The sequence below is a fragment of the Hyposmocoma kahamanoa genome, unplaced genomic scaffold (genome assembly GCF_003589595.1).
Source record: "Hyposmocoma kahamanoa isolate Upper Pololo Valley unplaced genomic scaffold, ASM358959v1 95, whole genome shotgun sequence".
Classification (NCBI taxonomy): domain Eukaryota; kingdom Metazoa; phylum Arthropoda; class Insecta; order Lepidoptera; family Cosmopterigidae; genus Hyposmocoma; species Hyposmocoma kahamanoa.
The window spans coordinates 7824565-7846034 of record NW_020654972.1 but is presented as its reverse complement, the minus strand read 5'-3'; the positions used below and the strand labels follow the sequence as shown (position 1 = coordinate 7846034).

General features: G+C 34.8%; 1 protein-coding gene across 2 annotated transcripts; it reads left to right on the top strand.

The window, feature by feature from the left end:
* Nucleotides 1-2396: 2396 nt before the first annotated feature.
* Nucleotides 2397-10725, top strand: LOC113238146 (thioredoxin, mitochondrial). 2 transcript variants are annotated; one of them, XM_026474888.1, is made up of 5 exons: nt 2397-2571; nt 2904-2996; nt 4739-4880; nt 5333-5497; nt 9304-10725. In XM_026474888.1, exons 3-5 carry the CDS (start codon nt 4743-4745, stop codon nt 9430-9432), a joined length of 432 nt encoding a protein of 143 aa, XP_026330673.1. In that variant the 5' UTR covers nt 2397-2571; nt 2904-2996; nt 4739-4742; the 3' UTR covers nt 9433-10725. The 2 variants fall into 2 exon arrangements, with proteins under 2 accessions (XP_026330673.1, XP_026330675.1); XM_026474890.1 differs by lacking the exon at nt 2904-2996 and having other exon boundaries at nt 2540-2571.
* The last annotated feature ends 10745 nt before the right edge of the window (nt 10726-21470 follow it).

The following is a 21470-nucleotide window of genomic DNA, read 5'->3' as shown; positions in this document are numbered from 1 at the left end:
AAAGTATAGGGCTAGCAAAACCAGTCTGCTTCCTAAAACTTTGATTCCCGGTAATGGGCTCAGCTTAGTACCGGTACTACCAGTGTTCCCCATATTTTTTTTTAAAGTTTAAACTGTAACCAGTAAGTATGCTTTTTCTCGTAGGCTCTATTCAATAATTTACCTAATCATAATACCATAATTAATATAGAAAAACTTCATTCTCTAATCAAAGCAAAAAGTTTTTACTTACTGTGTTTTTAATTACTATTAAATTGAACATAACATATTATCATAAAATCACATTGTAGATTGTAATAAGTTCAAGTAGCATTATAATTGCACGTGAGACGAACTCATAGCTCAATAGGTAAGTAGTTCCTTGCTATAAACCAAGAGTACTGGGAATCTATAATTCTAGTACCTGGACTGATTGCACCTCGCCAGTACTGGAATTTCCCGGTATTTCCAAAACTGGGAATTCACAAGAGATAGCCCTAATTAAGTAGGACTAAAAAGTAACTAACATTAAAAGCAATGTGAGGCTTAATCTCTATAAAATGTTGCAATAGTTCCTGGTCATAGATGTCATGTCCATTCAGTCAAGTTCGAGTTTTCTAAATGTATGGCTCTGTTGATTGTGACGATTTCACGATGGTAAGATAAATTGCCAGTTATTAAAATACTTTATCGGTTATTATATCTTAGTGGTATTTTTTTTTAACAAAGGCAACATGACATTTTCTTTTCATAGTAAATATCTTACCATTATACGTTGAGAACTTGAAAATGTAGTAAGTAATTCATTAAAAGTAAATTAATTACTTAAAAAGTAAAGTGATAAATAATTTACCTTTGTTTGATTAAGGGTTAAATAAAACATTTCTATCTAAATAAAAAATACTTAGCTAGGTTGATATTTAAAATTTTTAGGTAACTGTCTTACTTTCATAAACAAATTGGTAGGTGTGAAATAAGCATGTGGAGCAAATTTTGTAATATTCTCATTATCAGCAGTACATTTGTACTGAACTGAACTTAGGAAGAGCTATAAATCTGGGGCAAAGGCATGTACGACTAAACTATACATAAAAGGTTCATATAGGTCAGTGACATTAAAACAACAATACAGCGCGTTCGGCCTTTACTTCTGGCCGCAATCATTAGACCTTGTTAGCGAAGGATTAGTCATCAAATCCGCACAGACAGCCGAAGAATCCACACAAAATAAAAACACGGCAACATCATATTTTTATACAAACATGCCTCACAATTAACCACTTTACCCGTATAACTAAAAGTTATAGGTATTTCATAGTGTAAAAATAATATAAATTCTATAAACTCAATAAGCGCGACATTTCTTATAGGAAAAAAATATCTCCGACGAAGTACCGAGCAGAAAATGGCGTTACATTTTCATGGTTATATGGAAGGTTTCGCGACCAATTTTTTATTTAAATTTATTGGAAACAGTTCAATTATGATTGTAGGAGATATTTGAAACGCACACAATAAGAATTAAATATAGAAAATGATAAAAAATCACTCACCTTTCTAATAAATTGACAACAAAACAGCAGGCAAATGCACTTCACTTTGAACTTATAAATTTTTACTGGCTTGACATCTTGGTCCCTGTATCGAACTACACAAAACTGTCAATTTTTGTTTTTTAACACTTTTTTTTTCATAGACTATTTTTGCATGTTTAGTAACCGTAACGTAAAGGTCTATCCACACATATCCGGGCAGTGCCCGGGACGTGGACGGGTCGTGGTCCGTCAGGGGCTCAAAAAAATATCGTTGCGTACATTTTGTATGAACTCGTTCACATGTGTTCGTGTCCGGGCCGGCGCCGGGACGGGCCCGCAGGTTATACAACTTAGTACGCCCCGTCCACGTCTCGGGCACGGTCCTAATGTGTTTAGATAGTCCTTAAATGAGTACGTTATAATTTAACAAATATCAAGTGAATTAGAGCACTGATCAAATTCAAATATTCAAAAACACTCTTTTAAAAATTACACTATTACTATAAATCATAAAAAAGTCTGCCAATCTTAATGATCACTACCATCCTCTAGTCTATAATTCACACCCGTTCCACACCGTAAAAAAGGCGTGAAGAGGCATAATGTAGGCAGGCAGGGTGGAGGATTTCATCGCTGCACTAGGTTCCTTCGCGTTTGGATACCACTTTCCACTTAACATCAGGTGGAGTGGAGTCATTTGCCTGTCATGTATAAAAAAAAAAAAAAAAAACACCACACAAATTTAAAAAAGAATTTCTTGTCTATGTCGGATGGATGACGTCATTTGTGGAAACGATGACGTATTTGTCAAAATCAAACAAAACTGTCAAACTTTTGTTGTGCTAGTGCTTACTGTCATTCATTTTGTACTGTGTGCTGCTGCTGTCATCCGTGGTCATTGTTTCGATCTGTGACTGGATTTGTGTATGAGTGATAAGATATAGTAACCAAGTTTGTGTTTTAGAATTACCACATAAGTAAACCAATGAAATAAGGACTCGATTTGTGAGCAGACAGTTTCGTCCACTTATATATGTGCCGTCGCCTGTGATAATCCGTAAATACTTTAAACATCATGCATGTATCGAATTAACTTTCGCCCTTTAGCACCTCCTAACATTTAAGCTCATTTGTTAATGATAATGTCCAGTTTCGGAGTGGGAGTGTACTTTTTGACAATTATATGGTTCATATCGCTGATGCTTTGCTGGGTTTCCGTGCGTACTAATCATCATATAGGCAGAGTGGCGATCGGAGTGAGCGTGGTTATTACGGTTATTTTGGTGGCATTACCGAAGGGCGACGCTATATATTCGCGTGCCAATTTCTACGATAAAATATTCGTTACTCGTTACGCGATACTTTCGCTCTTGCTTATTTGTGTTTTAGTTGGTGCGGCGTATTGTTTTATTCATTATTGCTTGACACCGGTCGAAACGCGCAAGGTGCGAAATATTGGTACTGTACACTGAGTTTGCTTTGGTAAGTTGATAATTTGCTGTCAATGAGTTGTTTATTTGGTTGTTTAGAGATCATTTACGGGTTCATTTATACATATTATCTAACTCTAGGCATTGACAAGATAAGATGCCACTAGAGTAGCATAAGAATTACATTATTCTTATCATTATCGTGAACAAAGAGTGCTCAAGTGATTTGTAATCTCATTTCACAATCTCTTAGTTTGCTGTGGTAATTGAAGTTAGTAGATATCTGTATTATTTGCATGAAATTTATGGATTGCAATTGACATTTCTTTCGATGTTTTGTACTTTAAAGGACATTTGAATAGTTACAATTAAAAGTGATTGAGTCAATTGTTATTTAAAATTATTTATTTAACACAGCAAAACAGAACTATTATCAAAAATTAAACTACAGTTTGCTGACTTTCAGAAGCTTGCAATAATATAGTATCCTATTTTTTTTTTTTTTTTTTTTATTAGCTGTACAAAACAGTTTACATTCACTCCTTAACAAAAGCTTAAACATTATTACTAGTTCTACTTTAGCGTGTAAACCTAAACATGTACATAAAGCATGACCAATCATGAGTAAACAATTTTGTTACAATATATTAATAAAATGTACTTAGGCATCTAATAGAATTACTATGACTATGAAAGAGAGAAGCCGTGGTGCCATATAATTATTTTTAACCTACTTCAAAAAATGGAGGTTCTCAATTTGACTCTGTTTTTTGTATGTATGTTAAGCAATAACTCCAATGTGAACCGATTTTGATGATTCTTTTTTGTGTTGGAAAGAGGGTACCTCGGTAGTGGACCTATTTTATTTAAACTTGAAGAAAATATTTCACCTCCTTGACTAAATAGGGGATGAATCCGGTTTCGCTCACTTTCCGGTAACCAATTACAACGGAACTTGGCAAAATAGACTAAATTCCACACACTTTAGATGTCACTTTTTTATGTTTACTATTAGTAAAGCCCTTCATTCAAATTTTTCATTTTTATTATTTTACAGGCTTATTTGTAAAATTATAGTAATCTCGCAGTACTATATTACTGACATCATTAACTACAACCGTAGCAGGTGGGGGTCATTAAGGCGGACCCTTGCATGTTTGAACTTACTGCCTCACCCAATATGAATCTAAAAAGTGTCAGATAGTACAAAAGCAACATATTTATGGTATTAGTCAATAATCCCGCAAGGTTATTAGTATTTTGCAAATGACCCTGTGTAAGTCTGAGATAAACATGAGGATACAATTAGAAATATCTGTAGCCGAGTGTTCATCATAAAACTGATTTTCCTTGGGTACCTATCAGTAGTTCGAAATGAAATTTTCCAGAAGTAACGTTTGCTCAAATGTTCATAACCTTGAAAGTAATTTTGAGAGGAAAGTGTTTTTTTGTCTTTTAAACCTAACTGAACCTAACCGAACCTAATTGTGTCTTTGCGGTGAACATCCAACATATCCTGAAAGAACAACTGTTTCATTATAATTCGGTTTTCGGCAATGCGGTTGAAGGCATGAAAATTCGAACAAACCTTATTTCGGAAACAAATTCGAGTTTGTGATAAGTCACCTTTACCTTGGGTTTATCTGTTCCAAATAATTGTCTGGCAAATTTTTTAATTAAAATAACATTTTTAGCTGATAGTGTATCTTCAAGTAATAGAAATTATGCTCTAAAACGTTAATTCGAGCAGTGGTTGTATGTTTTTAATAATAACCATTCAATGTTTTGTTTCAGCATTATGTGTAGTGCCATAAGTGCAGGACTGCGGTCCCCGATCAGACGGCTGGTGACCCTAAGACGGGCGCATGCGATATCCACATCTGTAGTACACAATGACACCATATTAGTTAAGACTAATGACGAATTTGTTACTAAGGTAATTAAGTAGTATTAATGACTTTTGCTGATTCATGGCCTAGCTGTTTTTGTTGTATGTTAAGCATCAGGCAAAATGTGGACAACAATTACAATCCATTATGCATCCCACTACTGGGCTAGGGTATCCTTAAAAGAAAATTTATGTCAATGCTGAACCAATTTTCAAGCATTGTGAATCTTCTTCATGGGTAGCGAGAGGTATTGCTTTTAAAAATTCACGAAAATATGTAATTTTCAATTTAGTTTTAGTTTTTAATTTGTACCTAATTGCCAAGCCTTGTATTTTAAAAACTCGTTAGTTATTACAATGTCAACAATCTTGTGAGGCATTTCGATCTGCTGCAAAACTCCGTTGTTATACTATATTGAAGAGATCAGTTGTTCGAGGCAATGGTATACAATATTGATGCACGATAGGGGTGTTAGTATTTACTCTGTACAATTTTGCAGGTAATGAATAATGATAAGCCAGTAATAGTAAATTTCCACGCGGACTGGTGTGAACCGTGCAAGATTCTTACTCCGAAGTTGAAAGAGCTCATTCAGCCATTGGATAACCTCGATCTCGCGGTTGTTGACGTTGAAGATAACCCTGAGTTGGTGCATACTTTTGAAGTAAGTATAGCTTTTTTTATAGATTTCTCACAGATCAAAGAAAATCAATTATCTGCAGCAAGTACACAGAGAAATTCGTAAGCTGCTGGTTGGTTCCGTAGCTCAGTTGGGAGACCGTCAGCTACGGTATGGCGTGGTCGCTGGTTCGAGAATTTTTCTTTGTGTTCCATCTTTGTATTGATGATTTAAGCAAGTAGTGGAGTTAATTCACAAAAATAATTGAATGTCATAATAGTAAAACACCTTGATATTCAATAAAGTTAATATTATAGTATAACATGTTTGCATAAACTTCAAAAATATACTTCTCAAATCAAAATCATACATTTAAAATATCTACAAAATTGCCTATAAATAAAATAGAATAGAATCGTTCATTTCATGTTATCAATTTCCCAATATTACAATTTACAATACAATATCAAAGTATAGAACTCATTTTTATATATATAAATGATATACATATATAAGATTTGAAAGATTGACTGATAATATGAAATAAAATGATAATTTCTTCAAAAGAAATTCCTTTACACTATACCATTCATTATCCAAGCAGTTTCAGTTGGGTGAAAAACATTTATTGTGCTAACCTTACCTACGTAATGAGAACATTACTGCGTTTCGGTTTTGAAGGGTAAGGTGCTGGTGAAATCACAGGCACATGGGATGTGGCAATTTTTATTATTTAAGTATTCGATTTTTTTTAATCTTGCAATATTATTTAATATTCCAGTGTTGTATCGTGAAATATTATTTTATAATTACAAGATAACATGTTGAATATTTAAATAATAAAAATTGCAACGGAAATTAAGTAGTGAACACTAGTCGGAAAATGAACGTTGGACAGGCGTGTCGTTGTTGTCGACACAGTGGTATCATTGTTTATTTAAAATACAAAAGATATACTATCATTACCACTAACCAGACCACGAATGTATTTAGAATACCAATTTAAAACAATACAAAATGTATTAATTAAATTTTTATTGAATTGATATTCAATTATTTTTTGTGAAATTACTCCGCTAGTTTGTTATAATTATTAATACAAAGATCGAACACTCAGAAAAAACACTCAGAAAAAATTCCTTCGATCCGGTCGGATTCGAACCGACGTCTTCTTGCATACCGTGCCAGACGCTATACCAACTAAGCCACGGAACGAACCAACGGACCTCACGAATTTTTCTATGTGCTTGCGTCGTGTCTTTGTACTTGGTCTTTCAACGACTTTTTAGTCGTAGCGCCATCTATGAGAAATCTATGACAGATTTATCACCCAGTTAGTACCTTTACAGCTACCAGTCCTGGCGAGAGATGTCGCTATTCACTGTATTAATTAAATTTTTATTGAATTGATATTCAATTATTTTTTGTGAAATTACTCCACTAGTTTGTTATAATTATTAATACAAAGATCGAACACTCAGAAAAAATTCCTTCGATCCGGTATGCAAGAAGACGTCGGTTCGATCTTTGTATTAACAATTAATACAAAATGTGTTTTATGTAGTAATTTGAAATACAAAATACATATGTGTCCAATACCTTAAAAGTAGCAGTAAAGCTTCTTGTGAAAGAGTTCATCCAGGGTACTGCCACCTTACCTATTTCTGCCGCCAAGCAGTAATGTCAGCGTTACTATGTTTCCAGTTGTGAAGGGCAGGGATGCTTGTGAAATTACAGGCACATGGGACTTGTCAACTTATGTCTCAGGGTGACAGTGCCCCTCAGATCTTTGCGATTTAAAGCTCTGAGTAGCACTGCAACTGTTATGAATAGGCATGTAGCTTACCATCAGACGCACGACTTGTGCACGACGTGTGTCGTCCCGTCACTTAATATTATTTAAAAAAAGTAATTCAAATACTACCCTGTCTTGTATATCAAACAGCTGATGTTAGACATCAATTATTCATAATTCAATATTATCTTCTATAAATAAAATGCGCAGCGAATAATACAGTGCAACATATTTTTAATTCTATGCTACCTACTATTTAGGGAATCAAATTTGGTTTTAATTAAGTTAATTGCTTTTAAAACAGGGTGAAAATGGCGCTTTCGCCCTTTCTACAAAACTCCGACTATATTAAAAAACAAAGTGCAGGAATATCAGTAATCTCTTCCACTTGTCTACTTGACTTGGAATTTGGTATACTGTGTATTTTTTTAATACTAATACGCACACACTCAACTTAGCCCAGCACTAGGGAAATCCTGTGTCGCGGGTGTCATGGACACACACATAGACATCACAAATTACACCCAAACTCACGAGAGAAATAAATGTAGGCCATACAAATATTTCTCCCGACCCGGGAATCGAACCTGGGACCTCTGCGTGGCAGTCCGGCATGGTAACCGTTCGGCCACGGAGGCAGTTGTTACTATGTAAATCTGATGACATTACAATAATATGGTCCTTGATCTGATGCCTCATCCAGGACGGTCTGCAGATTACCCAAAACTTCACCTATTTACAGAACTGTCGCGTTTGGGCTCAGTGAATTGATCTCGTCGAGTTAGCTTTTAGATTTTTTTTTACGGTTTCAAAAGGCGGGACGAATAAGTCGTACGTCTGGTGGTAAGCGACATACCTGTCCATGACGATTGCAGTGCCACTCAGAGCTTTAAATTACAAATATCTGAGGGGCACTGCGCCAGTCACTCTGAGACATAAGTTGACAAGTCTCACGTGCCTGTAATTTTACCAGCACCCTTACCCTTCAAAACCGGAACGCAGTAATGCTCACTTTATTGCTTGATGGCCATTGACTTACAATTATATGTATTATACGTCGGGTCCACGCTAAAAAGTGTCCGCACTTGTAAGGCGCTAAAATCGTATACAAAGCGCGACACTCCGCTTTAGTCTTCATTTGTTCTACAGACAGCGCGATACTGCGATGACATTACAATTTAAATTTCGAATAGGTTGACTTGGGACATTTTTTTCGTGGTTTTTGTATTAGACCCGTCGTCCATTTATTTGTAAGTCAATGTTGATGGCAGAAATAGATGCTCACAAACGGCTTGATTTTTTGGAGTACATCATTTTGTATCGAGGAGTTTTCATTTGAATTTAAGATTTTATTAAAAATGTACTAATTTGTTATTGTAATCATTAATATACGTTATTGATTGATATATATAAACAATTATAAATATAATATACGATAAACAATTATTGAGATTATTCTTAATTAATATTGTTTTGCTTTAAAGTATTTATGACCTGTAACTTATTTGTAATCCATAAATTGCTGTGTTTAAGATTGTAGCGCATTAAACACGCATGCACGCACACGTATACACCTCACACACGACAGTGCACATTCTAATTATATGACTCCCTCACTACATTGCGTGCGTAATAATTTGAAGTACTCAATTTCCTCAACCAAGAGATGGGGAAGAGGAGTACAGTCGCTTTTTTAGTACAGAGTAGTAAAAAAGCGACCCAAACGTCATTCGTCCCCTAGTTTGCCACCCTTAGAGGTGGAATATTTTCTTCGAATTTAAATAGGACCACTTCCTCTTTCCAACAAAAAAATAATCATCAAAATCGGTTCATCGGAGTTATCGCGTAACATACATACAAAAAAAATGTATATATTTCGAGTAATTGACTCAGGTTCAAGAACCAGCAAACAGTACGTGCCGTATCAAGCAAGATCGCCTTTTGCATTTGTGATTACTATTATGGATATTCATTTCAGACTCGCCTGTCCCATTATATATAATAACATTATTATATATTATTGTAAAAGATTATAATAATAAACGTTAATTTCCAGGTGAAAGCGGTCCCAGCTGTGATAGCGATCCGAAATGGTCTTATAGTGGATAAGTTCATTGGTCTAGTGGATGCCGATATGATTACGAACCTCATCGACAGAATGTCGGGCAAGAAGAAAGACGCGTAATGCTTAGTTCAATTGTTTATAGATTTCTAGTAGGGGAGAAATAGAGATATCAAAATATCGATTTTGTATATCGATAGATCTATTCACAATAAGTCTGCTATCTAGCCTAATAGCATCAGTAGCATCTGTATATATCGCAACCCACAGCAAAAGTAACAGGATGGATCTTTTTAAATTTGTTTCTACATCGATTGGTTCATACGACTTATCTGAAAAGAACTCTCACGATATACCTGAGCAATTTTAATGTTAGATGTAATAGCTATTTCGCTCTTGTTCTTTTATTTTAAGAGACGGGCGTGTTTTGGTTTTTAAAGGTGAGGCCACACGAGCGCAATTTTGTAAGTTGTGAGTCGCGTTTTTTGAGTCACGTAGTTTTCGTTCGATTGAAATTCACTGCTGCTGGGGCGCCAGATGAACGTATTTTATTCACTTGCTTTGTTGCGTTTGTACGGGTTGTTTGTGCCATATAGTGTAATGGACTCGCTATATATACTCACAAGCATCCAATAGCACGTTCCACGGTGCGACCGAGATTCAGTTGTAATTATGCATGCGAGTCGGCAGACAACTAATTTTTTCACAACCGGACTTTTGTTTGAAACCGAATGCAGCGTAAATTATGCAACTCGCAAAATTACATTCGTCTGTCCTCACCCTAAAAGTTAGCATAAATATAACGGTCGGTTTGGAAGTCACAAGCACTTAAGGAACATGTACCTGATACAAATCCTTTTGGTCCAAGAATATACCACCCTTAAAATGCTTTCCATTATACTTTGACACATTCATAAAAAATAAGCTCTAGGATAAAATTAACTCACCACATTGTATACGATGAGTATACGTTGTCAAGTAATCGGATAATCCTTTAGAAAGGATCTGGTGACCTAAAAATACACGGGCCTGTTTTAGACAATCTCCCGGAATAAAACTTTATAGCGTAGGTATTACTTAGTTACCAATGAATATTTGATGTTCCCAATATGAGGAGAATTGATGTCATGAAACACTGGCCTGGTTTAGGCAAAAATCTCCCACAATAAAACTTCATAAAACACAGGCCACACCGCGAACGAAGCTAAGCTGACTTCGCTTAGTTCACGTAGCTGCATGCACAACTAAGCTAAGGAAAATACGTAGTAAGTAGTGACGTGTTACACTATGGATACGTGCGGGGGTGAAGAGCGGCAGAAGGGCAACATATTTTACACAGCTTAGCTGAATCAATGGGTTAGTTTAGTTATTTCGGTTAGCTTAGTTCGCGGTGTGAACCGAAGTATGAATAGATGCCCCGGCTACGTGAGCTAAGTTAAGTTTGCTTCGTTCGCGGTGTGGCCTGCGCTTAATACAGAAGTTACTCAGTTATCAATTAATATTTGATGTTCCTGTGGGAGGAGACCTGACGTCTTTAAACACAAGCCTGATTTAGGCATTAGTCTCCCACAATAAATGGCATAAATGTAACATCTTGTATTGCGGTGGGAAAGTTTTTTAGTCAATTTAGTAAATGTATGATGAAAACATCGGGTTGGTATGACATTCAGTGTGATTAAATTTAAGTTTAATTTCGAACCGTTAAAAAGACAACGGATACAAAATGATAAGACTTTCTTAAAAAAATATATTTGGCTCGTTCTAGTTCTTATTTCAAATAAAAATCTTTATATCTCTGTCACTTCTCCAGTGTATAAACGAGAGATAAAATAATTGAGAATATCTGTGTGTGTGTGTGACTGACACCGCTGTGCATGATTTACACCGCGCACGTGTGATACACTGAGTGTGTGACACTTACCCCACGTGTGTGAGACACCACGTACGTGTGTGTGAACTTACACGTGTGTTTGCCTGACTACCGAAATAACGTATGAAAGGCCGTAAAATAAAAATCCAACTAGGTTTCGCTCAAACTCTAGTCTTGCTTTTTGATTACGCTAAATGGCTCGAAATAAATGTATTTTCATTATATTATTGGGTTTTCTTTTTATTTTATTTTTTTCTTTAAGTAGCTACGACATACGGTGTTGTTCTAAGTATGTAGTAAACATTGCATTGTTTAAAATAACATAACATAATTATGTGCTCGTAATATAACTTATACCGTATTTTAACGAAAAAACTATTCAATTTCTTAGAGGCTGTATTTAATACGACAGTAATCATGTATTACACAATTTTACAAGACATACTTCCTACAGTGTTGCTACGCATAGATTCTCTAAGAATTAAGAACTGATGATGAGCAGTGATCTAGATGTATTTTGATACTGAGAAATAAATTTTTCGCGAAAATACGGTAATATCGTAAAGAAGCTGACTTTCAATTATACTACTAAACCTTAAAAACATCTATTAAAAATTGTGCTCAGCTTTTCTACAACAAATATATTTGTGGTTGTTATGGTTCCATAATTTATACTTGTACAAATTTTCTCTATAAACTTAAAGTTATCTAGACATATCTAGGCTTACCTGCCAGCCTTAATGTATTTATATTTTATACTCATTGTTAACTATCTCTTTAGAACTAAGGTGCTTTCCACGTTAGGGCGCATTCAAATTAGATACTTGTAGAAGCACTGCAGTGGCGCTGCAGCACTACTAATTTTCATACAATATTTAGAATAAAATAGACATTTATTGCAACGCCACACCACATAGATACAAAAAAATGATAACACAGACAAACAAAACAAAATAAAAAGAATTAATAAACAAATTAAAGAATACAATAAAGAAAAACAACAAAATAAGACAAATCAGACAAAAAGCAAAAAACAAAATATGAAATATAAATATAACGACTACAAATTTTGTACTGTCATATGCGTGGCAGTGGCGTACGCAAAAGAAGTTCTTTGGAAAAGGAGGTCTTGACTGTGGCGCTGGTTTTCAATGAGCCCTGAGCCAAGATGTGTGACGGACGTGTGTCGCGAAATAAAAGAACGTAAAATTTAAAAGCGCAGTTGCAACGGCATTGAGTGCGCCTTCAAATTCGACGCTTATAGCACAGCAGTGGCGCCACGGTGGCGCTGCAAACGCGCCACTTCTAATTTTCGTACAATTTGCAGCACCACAAACTTTTGCAGGCGCAGTTAGTAAACTAGAAATTACTGAAGCGGTACAGAGGCGCGGCACTTCAGCGTGGGCGCCCTAAAACCACGTTCGTCAGAAGAAAACACAATCTCTTTCGATTTATTTAAAGATGTACACAACTTATGCAAAGAAAAAGAAAAATTATATAATTACACACAGCTCATTGAAATAATAGAATTAACGGATTAATTATGAATTAATAATATTATGAAATAATCAAAATAATATGAAAACAAAACGAAAATATTAAAAATTAAGTAAATTTATAATCATTCATTACAAAAATAAAATAAAACAAATTAAAAACAAAAATAAATTTGTATTGCCTACATTTATATCTCTAGTGAGTTTGCGTGTAATTTGTCGTTGTCTATGTGTGTGTCAATGGCACCCAGGACACAGGGCTTCCCTATTAAAAAAAAATCTCCCGAGGAACGGAATTTACTCCGGCACTTCCCAGAACATCCAGACCGAAACAAATTTAGAAAAGTACATATTTGGACATACCGGGAATCGAACCCGGGATCTCTTCATCCAGCGCCCACAGCACAGTTGGACCACCGAGGTCGTCAATTCATTTTGAAGGCTAATGTGATAAAAGCACTTTTAACGGATTACATGTGACTTTATTGTACCAATGATACGAATAACCAATCCATTATAAAAACGCTTATTGTTGTAACGCTTACGCATTACAGGCTAGCATTCATACTAAACATTACAGATGTTATCATGGATGGATCAATAACTCAATAGGGCAGCTAATCCCCATACCTACTACCTGGAAAAGGTCAAAATTCAGTCCTACATGTAGATGGCGCTGTTCGATAGCCTGGACATACTCTGTGTAAATGGCCTTGACCATCATTTAATTCCTCTTTAATATGAAATTTAAGAAGTTAGTTGTACTCCTTGTTATATTATTCAAATATTGATCATGACCTAACATTATTTTCTAAACTTATAACGAATATGCGTGTCAATAGATGGCATTGTATGTTACAAACCAATTTATAAATTAACGCCTCTTAATATGGGTAGATGGCGTTGATCCTAAACAAAATAATATAGCCCGCATTATCCATAAAAATCTTGATTTGTTTGTTATTACTAGAAATCAGAATAGCTTTGATAAATTTACACATAGAAAATGAAACTATTTTTCTGTATTTAAATCGCGTGTATTTGTTTTTTCAAACAAACCAACGGTTCGGGCCCTTTACAGGTCCGATGGTCACGGTTGACTATTTTTATTTCATTACATTTCCTATGTGTAACAATCGCGAATACCTACGAAGTCGAGATGTTAACAAATTAGTCACTAAAATCAAAATAGCTATTTGGTACTCATCGCGACATCTGATGTACCGATGTACTAAATACCCGTCTACGACATCTTGTATCGCGACTCTTGAGTTAATGGTCCTTGGTATGACCTATACATTCTACCAGAAATCCCGGAACTCTCCATCCTTATGTCGTTCATATAATTATATCATCCATTCGCACGAAGCACGTTGCCTCTCATGTCATGCGGTATAGAAATGGTATTTTAACTGAGTCTGGAAATATCCGACAACCTTAACATACAGGAAAACTCAATTATTTTTGTGAAATTACTTCACTAGTTTATTACAATAATAATTATTAGTACTAAGATCGAACACTAAGAAAAATTCCTTCGATCCGGGTGGATTCAGTCAGACACGGTATGCTGAAGGCGCTGGTTCGATTCCACCCGGATCGAAGGAATTTTTCTTAGTGTCCGATCTTTGTATTAATAATGAAAGTAGTAGAGTAATTTCACAAAAAATAATTTAATGTCATGGTAGTAAAATACCGTGATATTAAATCAAGTTAATATACAAGAAAACTGTTTTATACACTGTCTTACAAACCTTTAGACCTTGAAAACGGTAGTTTACTCTCAATCAAACGTTGCCATGCGTCGAAAGTACTACTAGAGTGAAAATGTATATTTTCATATATGACATATATGACAATATACGTGCATAGAGCCTAAGATTATTAATTTAAGATCTTTGTCCATCTAAGCTGTATTGACTGTAATAACACCAATATTGCCGTAGCCTCATTTATTATTAGCTCTATGTAAGGCAGACGAGTGATATATATATATATATATATATATATATTATAAGCAATATGAAATATAATATGTAATAAATAATATAATATATCATAAATAATAGCATTTCTACGCATAATTATTACTCATAAAAAATATATGAGGTTATATATTATTAACGTCATTTACTTTAACAGATGATAGCACCATTAATATGAAAATTTATAATAGAAATTGACCTTGGGACCTCGTTTTTTATATCGTGCAGGTAGATAGATAGAACGTTTATAATATTGCTTCAGACATAGAAATTTGGAGTTGTCTTCAAATACTAGAGGTAGTGTAAGTTTCATTTTTTAAGTTTTTTATTCAATGTCACGATGTTTGATCGCCATGACATTCAATTCTTTTTGTGAAATTACTCCACTGGTTTCTTATAATTATTAATACAAAGATCGAACACTTACAAAAATTCCTTCAATCCGGCTACATTCGAACCAATGTCTTCCAGCAAACCGTGTCAGACGCTGTGCCAACTAAGCCACGGAACGAATTAGTAAAAGTTGTGAATTTTTCTATGTGCTTCTGGTAGATCATGGTTTTAGGTTTTTATTGACTTACTTGCCGTAACGCCTTCCGTGAGAAATCTATTTTTTCTGGTAGTGTAAGTTTCTTAGCCAAAAGGTAGACAGCTAGAAACAATGTGGATGATTGAAGTTGTAATATCAAAACTGCCAACATGCGAGTCCAAATGCATTTCAATAGCTCTTTTTCAATTGTAACGCAGTAGGAATATAAACACACGTGTCTTTTTGATTTACTTAATTTATTTAAGCGATTTCACAAGATAAAAGTAAAAATGTTTCATATGGATGGATGGTATCATCTCACAAAATTTCACCCTGTATATTGGAAACTACGAATTTATAATTATGCGCAAAACTATAAATAATATTCTTAAATATTATTACTTACACTCAATAATTAAGTGTAATTTAGCTTACAGCTTTACTTAAGATGCTTGTCCATTATGACACTGTATTGCACTTCACGGTTCCTATTCTATTTGAAGTAATTTTATTGTACTGTGTAAATTGATACTATATAGTATAATTAATTGTTGAATTTCATACCGGATCTGACCGGTTTTTCAGCATACTTCTGGTGCTTCTTACCTCATTAAGCTTCTTAATTATTAATTATATTGCAATGTATATTACAGGGCATGTACGTATATTTGTGTAGATACAATATGTAGCGCAAAGCCTGGAGTGCTATTAAAATTACGATTAATTTGTATACGGACTAAATAAGTATACTGTAGTGGCTCACTAGCGAATATTTAATTCTTAGAAATAGAACATCAATATGTTACGTAGTATTTATTCACATACTCCTTTTTCCCATCGGGATAGGCAGATACGTAACTTAATTGGAAGTGCGGTGGCCCCCAGTCAATGGTTCGAGGAAGTTCGAAGGGATTATTCCTTGTATTTGGTCAATCAAAAACATGATATTCAATATGGAATTAACTTTCAATAAAATACTACGTTACATACTATAACGATACGATATTACACTAAATGTAATCTTTACTATGAAGCACTCCAGCCTAGTGTTGAGTAGTCGAGCTTAGAGCTGATCGACCACAGCGGGGTCCATTTTATTAGAGAATCTCTCACAGTGATTCCCCCTAGTTTAGAAACATGTGTCGTATAACCCCTGAACGCGTCCAAGTAAGATTTTATTGTATTTTAAACGTAATTTACTATAGTTATATAGAAGCAATTTTAATGTTATTAGCTGACGTGTACTTTAGAGCTTTCCGTTTCCGCGTCCCTGTAAGAGATGAGACGCAATGCGTTCTCGGAAATCCCGGGAAAAACGAGATTTTCATAAAATATGTTTCCATATTATAAGCTAGGCATTTAGGCAGCCAAAACATGATATTTTAATAAATAATAATATTAGCAGTAGAAGCAGTTTAGAAGGGTGACTGTGCTGGTAAAATTACAGGCAGATGGGACTTGTCAACTTACGTCTTAGGTGACGGGCTCAGTGGCACTACCCAAAAGATCTTTGCGATTTAAAGCTTCAAAATCATAAAACAAAATTAAAATAATCTCGGTACAAAGTACTAAAAAAAAACCGCCCTCAAAAGTCATTCATCCCCTAGTTTGCCATATCGCATTAGTGGGATATTTGCTTCATAATATATATAAATGGGACCACATCTGAAGTACCCTCTTTCAAATAAAAAAAGAATCGTCAAAATCGGTTCACAAATTTTAAGTTTTTCGTTTATCGCGTAACATACATACAAAAAACACAGTCGAATTGAGAACCTCTTCCTTTTTTAAAGTCGGTTAAATCGTTGGTGATTGAATGTATAATGCCGTCACTGCTATTTCAGTGACACACTAGTTATTGAGACTCAACTGCCATTGCAACTAGATTTTAGAAGAATAACGAACACTATCATGATTGCAATATACACTCAGTGGAGTCGCAATGGAATTACAACGACCAGAAAATTTGTAGAATTGGAGCCCAGACGTTGTGCGTAACAATTGAATTGGGGTACCATGTGTCTAGTTTTTGTTGTCGCTAGCTATGGCGTAAAATACTTGTGACCGTTAGAGGTGCTTTACAATTTGCCATACAAAATTGTGAAGAACCTGACACATTTGCTAACAATGGTACTGTAAACTCACTGTGTACAGGCATTGGCTCTAAAAATATTAGATGCGCCGTGGATACACTTTCGGGATACGCGTGCGGAACAAAATCCACATTGCATGTAAAGTGTAAATTGTAAAAAAACATTTATTGGACATTTCGTGATTTTCAAAAATGTACAATAACAGGGAACATCGTGTCAACTTTAAAATTGCTTCATTTTTTATATTTGAAATAGTCAAATTATTAAAACTCTTATTATAAATAAAGTTAAATACCTAGATGTATTCTCAGTCCATAGACAGCGACGATGTCATCTAAATTGATATAATTGAAAAGGTATTAAAATCTGTCACATATATTTTACAAATAAATATATTTTCTTGAACTGCATTTGACTGGCATTAGTTACCCTCGATCCTTACCTATCTCTCCTTAGAGGTGACCCGTACTCAGTAGTGGAGCGTATAAATAAAGAATTGGTGATGATTGTTTTGTTTTATTTTATCTAGGTACAATCGACTTAATAGTTATATGCAATCCAATTAACAAAAAATCATGTTTTCCTAAGTATAATAATAATAGTTTTGTTATACGTATATTGTGCTCTAAATATGTGTACAAAAATTTACTTTATATACCAATGTATACAAGATGCACTTTCAATTGTCAATCAGTTATTTTTTGTGAAACTGCGGGTTTCTGAAAACTTAAAAATAATTCAACACTTTGGTTTTCTTTTTAGTGCTGACTTTACTTATACTCACCTGTTAGAACCACTTCAGTGGTCAACTGCTATGACAGACCTGGAAAATTGTTGGGTGCACAGGTTGACCCTTAAGGCCGGCGCAGAGTGACGTCGCGGCATGGCACGGCACGGCAAAGGATTTTATTTTTGATCAAGTTATTTTTATCCTTGTTTCATCGAGGTTAGAATTCATATTACTTTATTTCGACACAATTATACCGCGGCACGTCGTGGCATGCCGCAGGACGCCGCGGTATGCCGTTTCATTCCACAGACGTCCCGCAAGTCACGTCGGTCACAGAATTATGACAATTAAACTAATTGAAATAAGGTTTGAAACTAGTGCGGCGGCGATTTCGGCGAATGGCGCGCAGCGAATGTGCCGCGGCATGCCGCAACGCGCTTCGGCATGCCGTGCCGTGCCGCGACGTCACTCTGCGCCGGCCTTTAGAGTCACAAAGATTTAAACACTAAACAGTACTGTTGATGCAATGATCTTATAATACAAGGTGCAATTGGTTGACTGACATGAAGATAGTAACTGTAAAAAGCCTGAAACGCGAAATTGTTTGAAAAAACAAAATTACGAATTTAAATTTAAAAAAAAAATTGTTTCATTCCCATTGTTTTAGCTGCCACGGACTCATTGTAATTTTTTACTTCACAGGTGATTATAATGAAGTAAATTATTGACTCTATATCCGTACTTAAATTGTTAGCAACCTGTACAGAAACAAACAGAAAAAACACAAATTTTATTTCCATGTACCATTTTTAATTCGAGATAGTTATTTGATATTACATAATAATATAACACAATTCTTAACAGTTATATCGGCGGTTTTCTTATTCCATATAACGACACTTGCATACTTCACAATATTTTGCCGATTGTTTCTTTGTGCGTAAGAACGATTCGTGTCATTTTTGCGTATCAGATCTCTGACGCGTATGGCCACTAGCGGCGTATCATTAAACTAACAATCTCGATACGCGTCAGTGATGCAATACGCAAATATGATACAAATGTAGATGCGGCTTAAAGATGTGACAGTAACTCTCATGGAATAGTTTCAGCAATACAGAGCTGAAAAGATCTTTGCTGAACAACCAATAGCATTCGGCATTTTTGTTAAGCAGCGTAAAGATGTCAAACAACGGAAACGATTGGTTGCTGAAGCATAGTTCTTAAGTCACCCATGCCTGGCAAGATAAACACATTGATGTGGACGGAATGCGCTAACAATATGTATAGGACCAGTTTTGACTATGAGTTTGGACTCTTGAAATTATGGCGATATAATATGAGTCTTAACAGTAACAGTGGATTTATGCAGCAAGGCGACACACGAATTTTTTTTTGCTTTAGTAGACACAGTATGGTGTTAATTTTTATATTGATTTAAAACCCTGATCTGTTTACCTGCAATTGATAATGAAATTTATTTCTAACGTCTCTTTGCTGTTTTATGTAGGTACACCATAGATGAAATTTATTTTATAATTTTTTCTTTAGTACTTTTTCCTGCAATTATTTTACAGACGATTGATTGCGGGCATTGATGTTACCCTGTTAATAAAACTTTGTACCTACGGTCCTACATGAACTTCATCACGTTGGAAATAAGAAAACCGCGTTTCAAACAAGAGAATAGACAATGTACAATGAAACATTCAACAACACTACGTCGAACCGGATATCTGATAGAGATATACAAAAATCAGTCTAAAATGTACATATTAATTAAGGCAACTTGAGAATAATATTTTCTAATATGTTTCGGTCAATCAAACAATAATGCCGTGTCCACACTTGTTTCATACAGATATTCTATCTATCCATATATATTGAAATAATATACAGCACGCTCGCTTTGCACTTTACATTTAAATTGAACTTATGCCGCTTTAAAAAAACAATCCAAACCGCGCTGTTGATTATTTCAGATTACCTCTACCATGTGTTCTCAGTGTTGATAGTCGCTGGCGACCGTGTCAAATAATTCAGTTTTGTATAGCAAATTATACAGCGCCGTTAGGGGCCACAAAGAAAACTAGAATATTTCTTTAAAATATTTTACAATCGCTATCGCTAATCGACACCGTAAACTAATGGTAGGCATTGTATCTCCTAAGCATGTCACTGACGCATATTACCAAAACAAATCTACAATAAATTCTTACAGCTTTTGATCATATACATTGTATATTACGTGATCGAAGCTTACTGCATTTAGTACAAACTTGACACTTAAAGCTCAGTTTGTCTGAATGCTGTATTTTGTAAAAATCAAATAGGTATGACATTATTTTATCTAATTATAACAAACAATTGGCCCAAACAAGGCAAACTCAATTCGAAACCAAATTGAACGCACCTGTTTCTTTCTCCACTTAGCAAGAAAATAATGAGTTTATTATAAATGATACGCGTGACGCGCTCTAATGATACGCGTTGGTGGCAGTACGGAGATATAGTACGTCAAAATTACACAAAAGTGGACCCGGGTTTAAACAGTAAAGCCAATAAAAATTAAAATAGGTGCTTCCTTCAATGTGAATTGACACTAAGCCTTAAAAGAACAATGTGTTGTAGACACTATAGGTACGGAGAGCAACACCGTAAGAAGTGGACAGATTGAATAAAAAGAAATCCATTATCCCAAAAAATTCAAACAATGGCATGGAAGGCCTTTCAAAAGGTTTTATTATTTATAATAATAGAAAATGTACTTTGATTATTTTAAAAGGCTTTGTTTTTAACATGTAATACAATGAAAAAAAAACAGAAATGCGAATTAGCGAAGGAACCTGCAACAAACTTGCAGAAACCTTGTGAAAATTGATTGCTAGAAATGAAAATAAGCTCCATTAATTACGTTTGCCACAGTGTACATCTTGTCCCGGACACGATTCAGAGAACTAAAAACAATTTTAAGCTCTATGGTTGGATCTGAACTTCAGAAGAAACTCTTATCTGTGAGATAGAAGAGAGTATAAGCCGAACAAAACTTATATAATTAAAAAATATATATTAATAACAAACTTATCCGTATTCGCTGTGTTTTATTTTGAAAAGAATTATATGTGGCACGTTTCACTGAAATCAGTTAACGGAAAGTGGGTGAAATTCAATAAACCGGATGCTTCCCTTAATTTGTTGCCCTTAGAAGTGGAATATTTTCTTCAAATTTGAATGGGATCACTACTGAGGTACCCCCTTTTCAACAAAAAAAGAACCATCTAAATGTGTACACTAATGTCGGAGTAATCACGTAACACACACACAAAAGAAAATAGTCGAATTGAGAACCTCCTCTTTTTTTGAAATTGGTTAATTAAGTTCTATAGTAACTCAAATTTAGTACAATGAATTATTTTCATAAAAATCACCGAAATCGGTTTACAAATGTCAGCGTAATA

What these genes read in the sequence shown, in the direction of transcription:
- LOC113238146 (XM_026474888.1), top strand. Translation starts at nt 4,743, where the DNA reads ATGTGTAGTGCCATAAGTGCAGGACTGCGGTCCCCGATCAGACGGCTG. An exon ending in ATGACGAATTTGTTACTAAG is followed by an intron (nt 4,881 to 5,332) that starts GTAATTAAGTAG and finishes ACAATTTTGCAG; the next exon opens with GTAATGAATAATGATAAGCC. An exon ending in AGTTGGTGCATACTTTTGAA is followed by an intron (nt 5,498 to 9,303) that starts GTAAGTATAGCT and finishes GTTAATTTCCAG; the next exon opens with GTGAAAGCGGTCCCAGCTGT.